Source organism: Triticum dicoccoides, unplaced genomic scaffold (genome assembly GCF_002162155.2).
Source record: "Triticum dicoccoides isolate Atlit2015 ecotype Zavitan unplaced genomic scaffold, WEW_v2.0 scaffold56577, whole genome shotgun sequence".
Lineage (NCBI taxonomy): Eukaryota > Viridiplantae > Streptophyta > Magnoliopsida > Poales > Poaceae > Triticum > Triticum dicoccoides.
In genome coordinates this window covers 42,800-60,842 of record NW_021282430.1, presented here as the reverse complement: position 1 = coordinate 60,842, position 18,043 = coordinate 42,800, and the positions used below count along the sequence as shown (strand labels likewise).

General features: G+C 43.7%; 1 protein-coding gene across 2 annotated transcripts; it reads right to left on the bottom strand.

Moving 5' to 3' along the window:
- Positions 1 to 5,532: 5,532 nt before the first annotated feature.
- Positions 5,533 to 8,853, bottom strand: LOC119346984. Of its 2 annotated transcripts, none has more exons than XM_037616033.1 (8): positions 8,590 to 8,853; positions 7,788 to 8,276; positions 7,471 to 7,663; positions 6,993 to 7,305; positions 6,592 to 6,664; positions 6,416 to 6,506; positions 6,211 to 6,290; positions 5,533 to 6,112 (listed from the first exon to the last, which is right to left on the bottom strand). In XM_037616033.1, the coding sequence occupies exons 1-8, from the start codon at positions 8,611 to 8,613 to the stop codon at positions 5,855 to 5,857; spliced, it is 1,521 nt and encodes a 506-aa protein (XP_037471930.1). In that variant the 5' UTR covers positions 8,614 to 8,853; the 3' UTR covers positions 5,533 to 5,854. The 2 variants fall into 2 exon arrangements, with proteins under 2 accessions (XP_037471930.1, XP_037471932.1); XM_037616035.1 differs by having other exon boundaries at positions 7,788 to 8,273.
- Positions 8,854 to 18,043: the final 9,190 nt, after the last annotated feature.

Sequence of the window (18,043 nt, the reverse complement as noted above, 5' to 3'; positions counted from 1 at the left end):
CCTCCTTTTCAAAAAAAAATGACTTGCTTATCTTCAAGATTTCAAGTGGGATTTACACACTCCCTGCCCATGCTTGTTGTGGTGAGTGATGAGAAGAGGCTTAGGATACATGAGAACGGCAGCAATATCGCTGGGGCGGCGAAGCCGTTAGGCACAACCTGTCAGCCACCAGCACAAATTGTTATCGACCCAATGTAAGCAAGTTGTAGGAACAATCAACAAGAGAAATAGGGATGAACACCAGCAATTGCTCCAAGAAGCAAAAATATGCGAAGATGCCATGATCACAAGGATAGGTGTCCCATGCGACATACTGAGTAACAAAATAACAAAAGAATCACCGTCAGGTTGCATAATTCTATGACTGTACTAGGTGTTACTTATATACATGAGATTAGCACACATCATTCTAATTCCAGAAGAAATTCTATGTTGATCTGTCACAGATAGGTAAGATTAGCAGCATGCAAACTTGCTCTTCTCAAAGCAGGTAGTCAAACTGTCCATATAATAACTACAAAGTCCCTCTCCAGGGTATCACAGGTGTTACCTGACCTGACTCCATACGAGGAAGAGGAACACAAACTTCACAAGTAACAAACAGCATGAATTGTGTGTGTTCTGCCAACAACTCAACCTACCCATACTGGACGTATTGCGAATTCGCGTCAGTGTTGCCTCTTTGAAGAAATCCTATGTTTTCCTATGATGCAATCAAAGAATCTAAAAAATATATGATTGAGATCAGCATGACATTCCAATCCCATGTTTTCATATTTCCATGTTTATCAAACCTGTGAATTGAAGAGTCCCCAAATGTGGGTTACACGAAAGTTATTCATACTGAAAAAAAGCTTTTCGGTGGTACAAATTTGAAGTCACATAACTTATGTTTTGTCGGTTGAATTAGCGGTCAAAGTTAGTGTCAAAGTTAAATTTTGAAATGGGAGTATTTCTAAAAGGCTTTTTTCCTCTGCATGGCACGAAAGTCGTGCTAGCGCACCAGCTTCTTGGACCACACGTGGTCATTCCGATTCTTCCCTTTTACCAAAGGAGTTCAGAAATGTTCTGAACATATCTGCGGACCTACCTTCCTCAACTGTCAGTGTCTAAAGTTATAGGGAGAATAAAATCATAAGGCATGGTATAGGGGGTATCTCAGCTTGATGGTTACTGTTCATGCATCCAATTCATTCAGCCGAGAAAACGACTGTGACAAGTACCAAGGAAAGATATGAATATCAGATGTTCGATATTGCACATTGAAAGGAAATGTTGAGAGGAAATTATTGGTTCCTCCCTTCTTGTGCTATATATATATTCATCTACTCTCTTGTGACAATCTTATATGTGTGATAAGACATGCTAATTAATAAAACCAGTTTATTTACTTGCTTATCTTCAAGATTTCCAGCGGGATTTACATACTCCCTGCCCAAGAGCAGAGCAGAGAGCATAGCCATATGCCTGACATACTTTGTACACCATGACACATGCTACTGAATCCTTCGTCAGGAGCTGCTATATAGCATTAGAGATCAGAAATGTTCTGAACCTACCTGTGGACCTACCTTCCTCAACTGTCAGTGTCTAATGTTATATGGAGAATAAAAACGTAAGGGCCGTGTTACATATACGGGCTATCTCTGCTTGATGGCTACTGTTCATGCATCCAATTCAGCCGAGAAAACGACTGTGACAAGTGCCAAAGAAAGATATGGATATCAGATGTTTGATATGGCAGGTTGAAAGGAAATATTGAGAGGAAATTATTCATCCTAGAAAATGACTGTTCATGCATCAATGTATGTTGTCACAGAATTTTGTACCAAAATTTGAAACATTATTCGAGATGCAAAATGAAAATTTTGACCTCAGTGTGATAACGGGTCAAATCTAAAGCTGTTATGTTACGTGCTATTCAGTGTCGAATTTGTCTTCTTTTAAAACAATGTTTTGAATTTTGATTCGAAATTTTGTGACAACATATATTGTTGTTGTGTGAATGTGCCATTTTTTTAAAAGAATTTTCTGAACATTTTAAAATGTGCTACGGGAGTTCGGTGTACAGATGCACCACAAGCACCGGTGCACCAGATATTCTCCCCCTGCAGCAGCCTAGGCCATGCATCGTCAGTGCCTTCCTTTTCACCAAAGGAGTCAGAAAATGTTCTGAACCTATCTGCCGACCTACCTTTCTCAATTGTCAGCGTCTAAATTTCTAGGGAGAACATAAACCTGAGGGTTGGGTTACACATAGGGGTATCCATGCTGAAATCTACCATTCATCCATCCAAATAATTCAGCCGAGAAAACGACAATGACAAATGCAAAGGAAAGATATGAATATCAGATGCTTGTTTCGGCACACTGAAAGGAAATATTCAGAGGAATTTATTACTTCCTCCCCACTTGTGCTACTGCCATCTACTGTATCTCAAGTGACAATCAGCACATTAGCCAGTAATGTCATAGGCATGCTAAGCAAAATAGTTTAACCAACGATACGTGGGTTATGCGTGGCGAAAGTTACACAGTTGAATTCGTATTGGAAATAGGTTTTCGGTGCTATAAATTTCAAGTCACACAACTTATATTTTGTTTGGTTAAATTAACAGTCCAAAGTTCAAATTTTGAAATGGAGGGAATATTTCGAAAAGGTTTTCTTCTTCCGCAGGGCACGCTAGTCGTGCTCGCGGAGCAGCTTGGACCACGCGTGGCCATTCCGATTCTTCCCTTTTACCATAGGAGATCAGAAATGTTCTGAACCTAACTGATTTGTCGACCTAGGTTCCTCAACTGTCACTGTCAAAGTTATAGGGAGAATATTAACGTGAGGCCTGGGTTACGTATACGTGGTATCTCTGCTCAAGCTTACTGTTCATGCATCCAATTCATTCAGCCGAGAAAACGACAGCGAGAAGCCGATAAGCGCCAAGGAAAAGATATGAATTTCAGCTCACTGAAAGGAAATTTCGAGAGGAAATTATTGTTTCCTACACTCTTGAGCTACAATATATTATCACCTCTCTCTCGTGACAATCAGCAGCAGCCAGTGATAAGACATGCCAATCAAGAAAAACTGTTCGTTTACTTGCTTATCTTCAAGATTTCCAGTGGGATTTACATAATCCTGCGCTAGACAAGTGCAGAGGGTTGATAGGTTACATTGGTAGTAGTTGGTGCTCTGCTGTTCATCTTTGGGCTATTACCCTGTTGTAAACAGTTCATTTGAACTCTGCAAACTTTGCCAAAGTTGTAATAATTCCGTCGCAGCTACTTTCTAGTTGTGTCCGAGAGCTGCTAAATATTGGATTTGGTGGCTGTTTGACTCTGCTTTTAATAAATAAAGGGGCGAGGGAAACCCCTTTGATTAAAAAAAAAGACAAGTGCAGAGCAGAACAGAGAGCTTGGCCATATGCATGACATACTTGGTACACCATGACACATGCTACTGGATCCTTCTGCAGGACACGAGGAACACAAACTTCACAAGTAACAAAAACCAAAAAAATTATGTGTTGTGTCAACAACTCAACCTACCTCTACCGGACGTATCGCGAATTCGTGCCAGCGTTGCCTGTTTGAAGGAACCCTCTGTTTTCCCTATGATGCAATCAAAGAAACCAAAATATATAGGATTGAGATGAGCACGACATTCCAATCCTATGGTTTTCATATTCGCATGTTTTGGGAATCTCTGTGAATCAAAGAGTCCCCAAATGTGGGTTATGCGTGACGGAAGTTATTCGTATTCAAAGAAGTTTTTGGTGGTATAAATTTGAAGTCACATAACTTGCGTTTTGTCAGTTGAATTAGCGGTCAAAGTTAGATTTTGAAATGGGAGTATTTCTAAAAGGTTTTCCTCCTCTGCACGGCATGAAAGTCGTGCTTGCGCACCAGCTTCTTGGACACCACACGTGGCCATTCCGATACTTTCCTTTTACCATAGGAGTTCACAAATGTTTGGAACCTATCTGTGGACATACCTTCCTCAACTGTCAGTGTCTAATGTTATATGGAGAATAAAAACGTAAGGCCTGTGTTACATATAGGGGGTATCTCTGCTTGATGGCTACTGTTCATGCATCCAATTCAGCCGAGAAAACGACTATGACAAGTGCCAAAGAAAGATATGAATATCAGATGTTCGATATGGGACGTTGAAAGGAAATATTGAGAGGAAATTATTCATCCGAAAAAATGACTTGTTCATGCATCAATGCATGTTGTCATAGAATTTTGTATCAAAATTTGAAACATTACAAAATGAAAATTTTGACATCAATGTGATAACAGATCAAATCTAAAGCCCAACTTATGTTACGTGGCATTCAGTGTCAAATTTGTCTTCTTTTTAAACAATGTTTTGAATTTTGATTCGAAAATTTGTGACAACACATATTGTTGTTGTGTGAATGTGCTATTTTTTAAAAGAATTTTCTGAATATTTTAAAATGTGTTACGGGAGTTCGGTGCACCAGGTGTGGACCACAAGCAACGGTGCACCAGATATTCTGCCCCTGCAGCAGCCCTGACCATGCATTGCCTTCCCTTTCACCAAAGGAATCAGGAAATGTTCTGAACCTATGTGTCGACCTACCTTTCTCAATTGTCAGCGTATAAATTTCTAGGGAGAACATAAACCTGAGGTTAGGGTCACATATAGGAGGTATCCTTGCTGAAATCTACTGTTCATCCATCCAAATAATTCAGCCGAGAAAACGACAATGACAAATGCAAAGGAAAGATATGAATATCAGATGTTTGTTGTGGCCCACTGAAAGGAAATGCTCAGAGGAATTTATTGCTTCCTCCCCACTTGTGCTACTATCAGTCATCTATCTCAAGAGACAATCAGCACATTAGCCAGTAATTTTATAGACATGCTAACTAAGCAAGACAATTTAACCAACCAAATGTGGGTTATGCGTGATGAAAATTACATCGTTGAATACTTGAATTCATATTCAAAAAAGGTTTTCGGTTGTATAAATTTCAAGTAACATAACTTAGGCTGTTTGGGTTAAATTAACAGTTCAAATTTTGAAATAGAGGGAGTATTTCTAAAAGGTTTTCTTCCTCTGCACGGCACGGCTCGCAAGTCGTGCTCGCGCAGCAGCTTGGACCACGCGTGGCCATTCCGATTCTTCCCTCTTACCACAGGGGATCAGAAATGTTCTGAACCTAACCTATTTGTCGACCTAGGTTCCTCAACTGTCACTGTCTAAAGTTATAGGGAGAATATTAACATGAGGCCTGGGTTACGTATATGGGGTATCTCTGCTGAAGCTTACTGTTGAACTGTTGATGCATCCAATTCGGCAATTCATTCAGCCGAGAAAACGACTGTGACAAGTGCCGAGGAGAAGATATGAATATCAGCATATTATCACCTATCTCTTGTGACAATCAGCAGCAGCCAACATGTGTGATTAGGACATGCCAATCAGGAAAAACATTTTTTTTACTTGCTTATCCTCAAGATTTCCATTGGGATTTACATACTTCCTGCCCTAAAGACAAGTGCAGTGCAGAGCAGAGAGCTTAGCTATATATATGCCTGACATACTTTGTACACCATGACACATTTTGCTGAATCCTTCTTCAGGAGCTGCTATATAACATTGTACTCCCTCCGTTCCTAAATACAAGACGTTGCATCCAGACAAAAAAACACATTGTACCACATGTACTCACCACATGCTGCAACAACAAAAAAACTCAGATTTTGCATCCAGACCACGAAAAAAGAACTTCCAGACAACCTCTTTGTTCTACCATATACTACACAGCAAGGGTCCCAGGCTCTCAAGCATCAACCAACAGCACATGGCTACAAACTACATATGATCTATGCTTGAGGGATGGCGGGGTTCTCGACGTCGACGGTGGCGCTACGCTGTCCCTCCTCTGCAGCTGAAGGCTGACTGGATGCCGGAGCTGGCTGCTGCTGCTGGGCGACACGTGGTGGCCTGCGAGCATGGCGCTGGTGGGCAGGGGCCATCGTCCTCCACCTGAGCACCTCGATGATGATGGAGTTGCCGATCATCCCCACGCCGAAACCCGCAAAGGTTGCCAGGATGATGGATATCACAGCCTGCAGATGCAGCTGACACAAACAAACAGTTCACAGACATCAGCACTTGCATCAACAAATCGTTCAGAAACTTCAGGCGGTGTGAGCAGAGTATGCTCTGTTTTGCTTACATATCTGTAGAACAAATGCGTGAAGAACACGACGAAGAGGAACTGGATCGCGGCGTAGATCCACACGTATCTCCTCGCCACTGCATATTTTGTCAGACACACAATTTCAAGTTAGTTACCATTGCAACAAGGGTTCCATCAAGGCAATCACATCAAAATTTTCATTATGTGTTCTGGGGTGGACTGTGGTTAAATGATGTAGTACCCATGCTTGTTGTGGTGAGTGATGAGAAGAGGCCTAGGATGCACGAGAAGGGCAGCGATATCGCCAGGGCGGCGAAGCCGTTATGCGCAACCTATGAGACACCAGAAACAAAAGAATTTATCGACCATATGCAAGTAAGTTTTATAAGCAATCAACAAGAGAGGGATATAAAATACCAGCAGTTGCTCCAAGAAGCAGAAGTATGCCAGGATGCTGATGACCACCAGGATAGGTGTCCCATGCCACAGCCTGATTAACAAAATGACAAAAGGAATCACACGTTTGGTTACATAAATCAATGACTGCACTATGTTTTATTAGTACACTATTGGCAGTTTAATAGCACACATCATTCCAAGTCTAGAAGAAATTCTATGTTGATCTGTCACAAAGTAGGTAAGATTAGCAGCATGCAAACTTGCTCTTCTCAAATTATATTGTCAAACTATCTTCCATATAATACTACCAAGTCTCTCTCCAAAGTATCACAGGTGTCACCTGACTCCAAATGAGGAACACAAACTTCACAAGTAACAACATAAATTGTAATGTTTGTTTTGTCAAGATTTGATCCTACCTGTACCGGACGTACCGCGGCCCGTTGGCGCCGGCACCGGCACGGCTGGCGTCGCCGCCGCGCGTGCTCTGGACGCGTAGCAGGGTGACGGGGAGGTTCTGGACCTCCTGCTTGCACACCTCGCAGGTCCTGGTGCCCTTGATGCCGAACCACTTGAGGGCGCAGTCGGTGTGGGCTAGTGCGAGCTCACCCCTGCAGGAGCACTCGAGCTTCATGGCGCCGCCTCCCTCGGAGAGCTCCACCATGCAGATCCGGCACACCGCCTCCTCCTCCGCGATGTCCTCCCCATGGTCGTCTTCCCCCTCTCCGACCCCTGCATGAAGCAGCTAGACGGCATAGCAATTAGCAACTTGTGGCACAGCAACTGTATGTGACTTACTGAATTTAGACTTGTACTACTGACTGCAGTGGTAGCAGAGTTCAGACTGGAAATGTAACAGGGGAGGCAAATGTTGGAGAGTGATGTGCATCCACCCACCTGGTTCTGTGGGGACTATGTCCGGCGCGGCATTGCTGGTCGCGGCGGTGGCGGCGGCGGTGGCTCGCGGCGTGGAGGGGACGACGCGGTACACGCCGCCGAGCGAGTTCATCCTCTTGATGCTCTTGGCGGAGCTGAACTTCTTCATGTTCATGGGGAGGGACTGCGAGCGGTGCATGCCCGTCTTGTTGTCCTGCCACCACCAACAAAGGAACCAAAAAAGTTCAGATAAAATTCAGCAAACGAAGACAACTTCAGATAAAATTCATCATCATAGAACTTAGCAAGTGAGAACTAAATCAAATCGAAATGCTTACAGCGGCGGCGGCAGGAACGCTGGGCGGAGTCTTGTCGGCGGCGTGCACGGAGGCCGCCAGGGCGTGGTCCACGGCCGGGAGCGAGGCCGTCCTGGCGATCCTTCCGCTGAAGAGCCTGGAGAGGGAGGCCTCGTAGCCTCTGACCGAGGACTTGAAGCTGCCCCCTCCCGGCAGGAGGCTCCGCACCGTCTGCCGCAGCATGAAGGACGGCGTGCGCTGCGGCGCTGGGGACTTGGCTGGGGCACCGTTCTTGCCGGAACCCGAGGCAGAACCTGGTGTTCTGCTGGCGGTGGAGCCCGGAGTTGCAGCTACGGCTTCTGCCTCTGCCGCCGCCGTCGGTGTGAGGGGGGCGCTGGTCGCCGCCGGGATGTCGATGGAGAGGTGCGGCGGCCTCTTGGCCCGCTGGTCGTCAGGCGTAGGGCCGCCTCCTCCTCCGACTCCTTGCATTGGATTTGTGATGGTAGAAGTAGTACCGCTGCTGCTACTCTGCTGCAAACCGAAGGGCAAGAAGATGAAGAAGAGCAGCATGAATCAACTGACAGACACGCAGCGCGAGTGACCAACTAATCTCAGCACACATGCCATGCGTGTACCGGTAGCACTGCCGGCTAGTGACCAACCATATTATGCCCATGGAGAAGAAAAGGGCAGGGAAGCAAGCAAGCAACCACATGCTCTGCTTTCCGTTGCTCACTGAACCCCGGCCTCTGACAGCGAGAAAGCGGCAGCAGTGGACAGCAGTAGACGAAACGAGGAGGAAATTGGTCCGGTTCTAACTAATCACAGGAAGCAAGCAAGTCACCTGCTCCGTCCGTGGGGAATCCATGGCCTGCACGCAGCTCCTGGATTGGAGCCGTGGGTGGGTTGCTCAAGAACACACTCCTCTCCCTCTCCCTCTGCCTTCAACCGGTTGGTTTGAATTGAAACGGTGGGAGGTGTGGCCAAAGCTGGAGTGGGAAGTCTAATGGAGGGGCGGAGGGGGCGGCGACGATTGGGGTCTGGCTCTGCTGCCTCTGCTAGTGGTGCAGGCGATTCGGTTGGCAGCGTGGGCGGTAGTGGGATGTGACCGGGCGGGGCCATAAATAGGGGAGGTTGGGCTGGGCGAGTGGAGAAGAAGACGCGCAGGCACAAGCACCAGGAGAGGTGGCGGGAGACGGGAAAAGGTTCGTCATCCTCTGCTAGTGGCGACGCGTTACTGTTTTGTTGGAACGGCCACGACCATGGCACAAGGCACGAAGCTTCCGACTTCTCAGTGAGTGACTAGCAGAGGGAGAGGAGTGAAGAGGAGTACCTCGGCTACTTTTGGCGGGCAGCCATGTCAATTCTCATCCCGTCATCCCATGTGCGAGGTCACCGGCTGGCTCCCGGACGACGATGTGGATTTGTCGTGGCGGCACGCTCTCCGGAGCACACACACTTGCACCTTTCAGTTTAATTTGGACTGTGGTATTTGGCACACGTGTGCCATACAAGCAAAACTGCCACCCTTTACTTTTTTCATTTTAAAGTATCATATGATCCTTCGTCCTTTGACCTCGCCTCCTCCCAAACGACCCTGCAGGCTCATCCGAGAAACCTGCTTCTCCCGCACATCTCGGACGCCCACTCCTGAGAAAACTGTCACTTCTTCACATCTACCACATGATTTCTCCTCAGGACAAAGTTACCATGGTATTCGTATGCAAGTTATCAGGCCTGTGTTACATAACTTACCGTGCTATTTAGATAGAACGTACCAGGTACTATGCTTCAACAACTACACCCCTTCAAAGTTACTACTACCCAAGTTATAAGGTCTTCGATGTGTAAAATACCGTGGTACTTACAGATAAGTTATCAGGGTATATGTACATCAACCTCCCCCCGTCAAAGTTACCATGGAGGATTGTACATGAGTTACCGGGTCTACAGTTTGTATATTATCATGGTACTTGCACCTAAAAACCTGGGTGTATTTCGGTAGCTTTTTTCATAGGTCAAAAATTACCACGATGTTTTTGCGTAACTTATCACGCCTATAGCACTTGTGCCCCTCATGACACTAAACATTATGTGACTTTCTCATGGCACGTCATGTGTTGTGTTCATCCAAGAGGCCCAGGCGCGAGGCGAGTGTATGTTTTTAACAACTTATTTTCCTTTGGTAAAAAAGTTACCATCATGTTTATATTACAAGTTATCGGTTATGCGGTGCTTATATTATCATGTTATTTACACAAAAATTATTGGGGATGTTTTGAACAACTTTTTCCTGGGATAAAAAGTTATCATGGTGATTCTAGGTAATTTATCAAGCCCGTAGTGCTTAAAATATCATGCTATTTACACAAAGTTTATCAAGGGTATGTTTCAGCAACAACCAACCCCCCCCCCCCCGGGGGGTCAAAAACTTATCATGGTGTTTAGTTATCGCAGTGCATATATTTTCATGCTATTTACACATAACAATGCCAGAGGAGGGAGGTATACTACCGTGCTATTTACACAGAAGATACCGGGGTATCTTTTCAAAAAAAAAATTCCCTACGGTCCAAGTTACCATGGTGTTTCTACCTCAGTTATCAGATGTGCGCTGCGTATATTACCATCTATTTACACATAAATTATCGGGTATCTTTTCACATTTGTCTCCCCCAATGGTTAAAGTTACCATGATGTTTGTATCTAAATTATCAGGTCTATGGCGTGAATGTTATCGTGCTATTTACAGAAATTACCGGGGGCGGGTTCAACAAATTTATTCCCAATGATCAAAGTTACCACGATGCTTGAAACAAAAAGTTTTTCAGTGCTAACATATTAAAGGCAAAAACATTTCAAAAACAGTATTTTCCTTAGCTTGTTCAACAATGACTGTCATAGAAGAGGTGGTTAGCTCCCTTTATTGATTACCTGCAGACCAAAGATCAAATCTTAGTCCAAGCATTATTTTTGCCAAAAATCGGAAAGGCGTGTGGGGCCATAATTACAAAATTAGGAAGGCCGGTCGGGAGGATGTGCGGGAAAGGAAGGAGATCGGGAGGGAATTGACGGCGCTGGATGTGTGTGGCAGTTTCGCAATCTGCCACACAGTTGCCATATACATATTTCGTATAGTTTTTTTCTTTCTTTCTTTTTTGTGACAAGCCTTTTAGAACTGTAGTGTTTTTCACGTTTCTGAAAATTCACGAAAAATCCGAACCGCGCGGTACATATAAGCGCATACTACGAGCATCTCCAACTTTGTTCCCTCATTTGTGTGTTCCTTTGAGTCCTCGTTTGTTCGTGCATGCAGCCATGCCTCTCAAATTATCCGGTAATTGATGGAATAATAGAGAGAAAGGAGACAACAACAATAAAAAATGATAAAGTGGTTTAGGATGGGCTGTGTTCAAGAAGGCAGTCTGCCCGAACACCCTTTTTTTTACTCTGCAGTCGTTGCCACCAAGAAAGAAATGGCCCCGGGGTTTCCTCCTAGGGTTCCGTCGCGGACAGTTTTCTTCGCCTCCTGGTGCCTTCTGGCAGTGGCGAGGTGGGAGAAACCCTAATCTAGGTTGTCTCTTTAGTCTAGGGCCACCTTACACTTAGTTAGGATTAAGCGTCTGGCTGGCGGTGGCGAGACGATGTTGGGATCGGCGGCGAGGAATAAGTCCTCCTCCTCATGTCCTCGTTACGACAATGCTCTCTGGCAAATGCGGAGGATGTGTAGAGTTCTAGTCACGGCCAGATCATGGGCCTTGTTTTTGTCTTTGTGTTTGTCTATGTGATCAACGACACCTATGGATGGGATGGTGTCACATTGTGTTTTGTTCTCTGGTTCCTTCTCCATCCGATGAACCTCTATCACTGCGGCTCTGTGTTTCGTTCTCTGGTTCCTTCTCCATCCGATGAACCTCTATCACAGGGGCCCTGTTGGTGACTTGTGGCCTTCCTCTGCCCAGGTCTTCCTTGGTGCCAACTTCTCTGGGATGATGATATACCCAGATTGTGAACGTCGACGACTTCTAGTCTACATCAACGACTTCCCTGGCTGCTGCTTAGAGCATCTTCAATAGGTGAACGCAAATTTGGAGATGTAAAAGTGGGTGCTGTATAATTTACATCACTAGAAAGTGAATTTTACATCGTCAAAAAAGGGTCAACTCGAACAGATGTATATTTGGTGATGTAAAACTCTAATTCCAACTGATGAAGTAAAAAACGGCTAACAACCGCATAGCAACCGATGTATAGTACTAGTTCAGCCGCACAGTTTGAAATAAAAACATCCCAAAATAAAACTTAAAATTTCATCTGTCCACAATATCAAACTATTACACAATTCATCTCCAACTTTGTTCCCTCATTTGTGTGTTCGCTCTGAGTCCTCGTTTGTTCGTGCATGCAACCATGACTCTCAAATTATCCGGTAATTGATGGAATAAAAGAGAGAAAGGAGACAACAATAAAAAATTGATAAAGTGATTTAGGATGGGCTGTGTTCAAGCAGAGGCAGTCTGCCCGAACACCCTTTTTTTTACTCTGCAGTAGTTGCCACCAAGAAAGAAATGGCTCCGGGGTTTCCTCCTAGGGTTCCATCACCACCAGTTTTCTTCGCCTCCGGGTGCCTTCTGGCAATGGCGAGGTGGGAGAAACACCGATTTGGGTTGTCTCTTTAGTCTAGGGCCACCTTAGACTTAGTTAGGGTTAAGCGTAAGAGTCTGGCTGCCGGTGGCGAGGCGATGTTGGCATCGGTTGCGAGGAATAAGTCCTCCTCCTCATGTCCTCGTTACGACAATGCTCTTTGGCAAAGGCGGAGGACGTGCAGAGCTCTAGTCACGCCAGATCATGGGCTTTGTTTTTGCCTTTGTGTTTGTGTTGGTGATCAGCGACGCCTATGAATGGGATGGTGTCACATCGTGTCTCGTTCTTCGGTTCCTTCTCCATCCGATGAACCTCAATCACATGGGGCACCGTTAGTGACTTGCGACCCTCCTTCGCCCGGGTCTTCCTTGGTGCCAGCTTCTCCGGGATGATGATATGCCCAGATTGTGAACGCCGGCGACCTTTGGTCTACAACGACGACTTTCCTAACTGCTGCTTAGAGCATCTTCAATAGATGATGCAAATTTGGAGATGTAAAAGTGGGTGATGTATAATTTACATCACTAGAAAGTGAATTTTACATCTTCAAAAAAGAGTCAACTCCAACAGATGTATATTTGGTGATGTAAAACTCTAATTCCAACAGATGATGTAAAAATGGCTAACAACCGCTGTACAGTACTAGTTCAGCCGCACAGTTTGAAATAAAAACATCCTGAGATAAAACTTAAAATATCATTTGTCCACGGTATCAAACTATTACACAATTCATCAAGTTGACAACATCAAATGCAATGCAAATACAATAAAGGTTTTGCCCAATGCAACAAACAAAGAATGAAACTAGGCGATTCTTTCGCCATGCCATTTCGAGTACCCCTTCATCAAATCTTTCTGAAGTTCATCATGTGTATCGCAGTCTTTAATTTCATTGTACACCTTCAAGAAACGTATGATTCACTCCTTTTTTTCTCATCGGCATAACATGTATGTCCACGATCATTTTCAATGATCATGTTATGCATAATTACGCAAGCAATCATGATGTACCAAAGGTTTCTTTTAATCCCAGAATCTAGATGGTCCTCGCACAATAGCAAATTGGGTTTGCAAAACCTCAAATGCCCTCTCAACATCTTTCCTAGCTGCCGCTTGAGCATTGTCAAAGTAGAGTTCTTTCTTACCTTGGGGGTTTGGATTGGCTTGACAAAAGTACTCATCTCCGGAAGATCCCATCCGCAAGACAGAACCCATAGTTTTATGTGTGACGATTTGCTTCGAAGATCACCGGTGGAGCTTCTCCATTGACAAACTCGGAAAAAAGACATGACCGGGCGAACACATTGATGCCATTGCAAGATCCAGACATCCCAAAAATATGAATGCCAAATCCATGTTTCTTGATTGGCAGCAGCCTCAAGAATGATGGTGGCATCCTTCTCGCGGCCCTTAAACTGTCCACGCCATGCTTTAGGACAATTCTTTCAGTGCATGCAATCGATGGACCCAAGCATATCTTCAAAATCCTCCGAGTGTCTTGAGCATTGGGTGCTCTCAAGCACCATGGACCAAACACTTATACCATATTCTTTGCAAATTGTTTGACATATATATAAGATAGAAGTGTTCTTTGCCATTGCCAATTGTCATCAATGTAGTTTGCCGGAACACCATAGGCCATCATGCGCAAAGCGGAAGTGATCTTCTGCTCGGTGCTATATCCAAGCAAGCCGGCACAATTCCTCCTCTGCTAGAAGGATCGGTCATGCTGCTTCACGGAATTGCAAATGTGCATGAACAAATCTTTGGACATCGACAATCGACGACGGAAGCAGCAACGAACTTTGCTCACGGCAAGCGCAGATTGATGCAAAGGCGACATTGATTATTATTTTTAGGGCTTGCCTATAATTTCTTTTTTAATAGTTTTTTCTAAGGGCTAGTTTTTATTTCATACAGGGCATTCGGCCTTCTGAAAAAGAAACACAAGGAAAAACAAAAAGACGCTCTAAATAACTTGCACGACATCGACAGCCTTGAAGACAAATTCCTACGGTCATTCTCCGCATAGCTTGCACGACATCTCAGGACGACTTCCATTTGGAATGTAAGGGATTCGGCACAAAGGACAGAGACTTGCATGCATTCGAATTTCCCTGGCGTGTCAGCGCGTGATCTATATGAATCGACGACAACAACATAAAGATGATAAAAACGCGTCCTATATTTCTACGGAATGGACTGCTCGCGACTTGTGCTCCAAAGGGGACGGTACGTGCGCGCGTACAAAAAATACAAATCTGCTTGAAAGAGATCTGCACCAACTAGTACTAGTAGTACGATTTATGAGGCCATGCAATTTCAGTTATTGGTAGTAGTCGCAACGCGGGAACTTGAATGCATGTTGTGTGCTAGATTATGACGTGCACCGGGAACTCGATTCTTTCCTCCTCCTCAAGAATAGACTCTCAAGCGCGATTAGGTTTTCTCCTGCCCATGTCGGTGCCACCGCTGGTCTGCCTCGTTTTCGATGGCCTTTGGGTCGTGGTAGTTAGAAGAGCCTTGGCCCTCAACGGCGGGAGTGACTGTGCTCTCTTTCTTGTTACGTTCAGCATCTTAGTTGAGGTTGTGCGGCTTGTAGTCGTCGCTAGGTGGTTAATGGACCGGGGAGATGATTTGATTATGAACGGATTGAAAGCTTCTCGCAAACAAAGGAAAAAGATTATGACGCGCATGGAATTGACCAAGGTTAAGAAAGTAAACAAAACACCTAGTTAATTATCCGGTTTGTGTTGTTGCATGCTTGTGAGTTATGACCAATCAAATCAAGTTGCATGTTGCACTAAAGCACTGAGTGATCAGATCGGCACATCGTGCTACAAAAAGGCAGGTTTAGCGCGTACTTTCCATGCAAATCAACCATTATCTACTAAGGAAAAACAAAGAGAGAGAATTCGGTGTGTACTGGAGGTAGCTTTAGTTTGGAATAAGCATTGATTAGTACGTACGTACGTGCCAAGACTGATTGATTTCGCTTTTGCAAAGTGGACGGATGATCAAGAGAAGACTGATAAGCACTGACAACTCCACTCAAGCCACGTCACAGCATTAGTGTGATTAGTCCAATTTCCTACTGAGATAGATCCTTCATTCACAAATATAAGATGTTTTAAATGTTTTATTAATATAGACTAGATATGTATTGAAATAAGGAATATACACACAAAAATATGTCTACCGGAAAGGTTGGAACATCTTATAATAGTGATGGATGGTGGACGCGGGGTATCTGCTCTCAAGCTCAAATGCTTCCCGATCATAGTAAAAAAAGGAAGCAAAATCAAGAATTTCTGATTTTTTATAGACTTTGAAAATGTTTTGTATGCTCGCAAAATTTTCTCAAGAAATGACATTCATGAAACTCATGGAGAAAAGTGATGTTCCAAAAATGCTGGTTTTGAAAGCATATTAGAGTGCTTATTTTGTTTTTTTGGCTCTAACTTCCATGAATGTCATGCCGTGTCGAAGTTTCTCACGCACACAAAAACATTAATCAAAGTTTACCATAAAAAAATCAAAATTTTATGATATGTTTTCAATTTTTTGATTTTACTGTTCATCAGGGAACATTTGAGCTCGGGAGTAGAAGTGGACTTTCGACGGAAGAGTACTACTAAAATAGAAAAGCAAAAGTCCCCAACCCACCATGGTTCAAGTCCTAGACTTAACTTTGGTACCCACATTTTTCTGAATTTATTTCAGGCCTTCCGATGATGTGCGTTCAGTGGGAGGAGACGTCCCGTCGACTATGATGGCGTTTGTGATGACTTTGTCAATCTCAAAATAATGTGCCGGCTCAGTCTCTCGTGATAGGGTGTGTGTACGTGTGTTCGTAACGATGAGTGTATATGTGTATGTATGAGTGTCTACGTTTATACCGTGTTAAAAAATACAAAAGCAAAAATGAGATTGTAGAGTTAAATACAGGTCCTTGAAGGGCTTTCTAGAAGAAGACGGGTCAATGGGACAGGTGTCCAGCACGGCTGCCACGTGTGCAAATTAATTCTCGCCTGCTTGATCTGTCTGACGTGTGCAGATAATGAAGTCAAAGCGAGATGGACAAAACGCCATATATGGCTACTCTACAAGCTTCCCTCTACAAGATTAAGTAGTGAGATCATTTCCATTTGCGGCCAACACATGCATGGGACTGATCTCTGGTGATCGGCTGATATAAACAGGCCAGCAAAATTAAAGTTTTGACGGCTGCAGAGATTGATATGCAAGGTTTTCTCTAAATTGAAAAGGACACTTCTCTCCATCACACAACTTGTATCCGCTTGTTTGGTCTCCTACATATCAAGATGGTAAGATTTGCAGATTATTGATCATGCTTGCCGCGGGATTGCTTGTTTGAGACATGAACAAACAAATTTATAGGAATTATTATATCCAAGGAAATTCGCATGCGCAAGGGGGTTTACAACATGCAAAATGGGGAGGAGGGAGTAAGATTTGTCTATTTGACTTTTAAGCGATTTAATTGTCAATTAAAATAACCAAAACACATATAACTAGCAAAAAAGTGCGCCAAAATCTGGAGAATTTAATTCATAAAAATACAGATTTATTATAAATTTACATATTTTAAATCATAATATATCTCTATTTTCTTTGAAAGAATAATATATCTCTATTACTTTGTCATTAATACAAAAACGCTCATTAGACATAACACACCAAAAATCTATAGTGCCAAGTATGTCGATACAACAACACTCTTGCAGCCATTCTCGAAAAGGTGTTTTTAAACAAGATACTGTGGAACCCATTTCATGAAACTTAGAGAAGAGCATGTTTGTATGTTAAAAAAACAAAAGAAACATCATGTCCATAGGTTCGAAAATTACTCATGTAAGGGTAGAAAGGAGAAACTGGTAATGGTAATAATTTATGTTTCAAAACTCAAATTATATCATTGTCGTTTCTTATTTTCATGTTGGTCGCAAATCATCGTATTACTTTGTGGAAATTTACGTGGGTAAGTTTGGATCTGACATCTGTCCGCCTGATTATTTTTCGGAACTTTTTCAACACTTGGAAGCATGTTTTTGCCAAGTCCTTAGAAAGTGGATACATTAAAAACCACGAACATTATGATATACTCCCTCCGTCCCATAATATAAGATGTTTTTTAGCACTATACTAATGTAAAAAAACGTTTTATATTATGGGACGGAGGGAGTATTTATGCCTCATTTTCTACATAACTTGCACAGCTTCCACTTGGGAAAAGTTGGCCACGAGGAGTGCCAACTACCAAGGGCGGGTGGAGTGAGGCTTTGCATTTGGAATTAGAGGGTCACTCTGCCGTCGCGTGTCAGCGGGCGATATGCGTCGACGAAAACGTAAAAGATGATACACGCGTTGTATATTTCTGCAGAAATTGACAGCTCGTGACTTGTGTCCCAAAGCGAACAGCAGCAGTACGTAGAAAACGCAGTGCGAATCTGTTTGACAGGGATCTGCACTAACGCTGGTACGGTTGGAGCGAGGCCATGCACGGAGCTTGAATGCAACTTGTGTTAGATTATGACGTGCATGATATTTACCAAGGTTGTTGTGTGAACTTTATACGGTGTGTGGTGCGTGCTTAATCTGCAATTAGATTAAGTTGCATACTGCACTAGGCT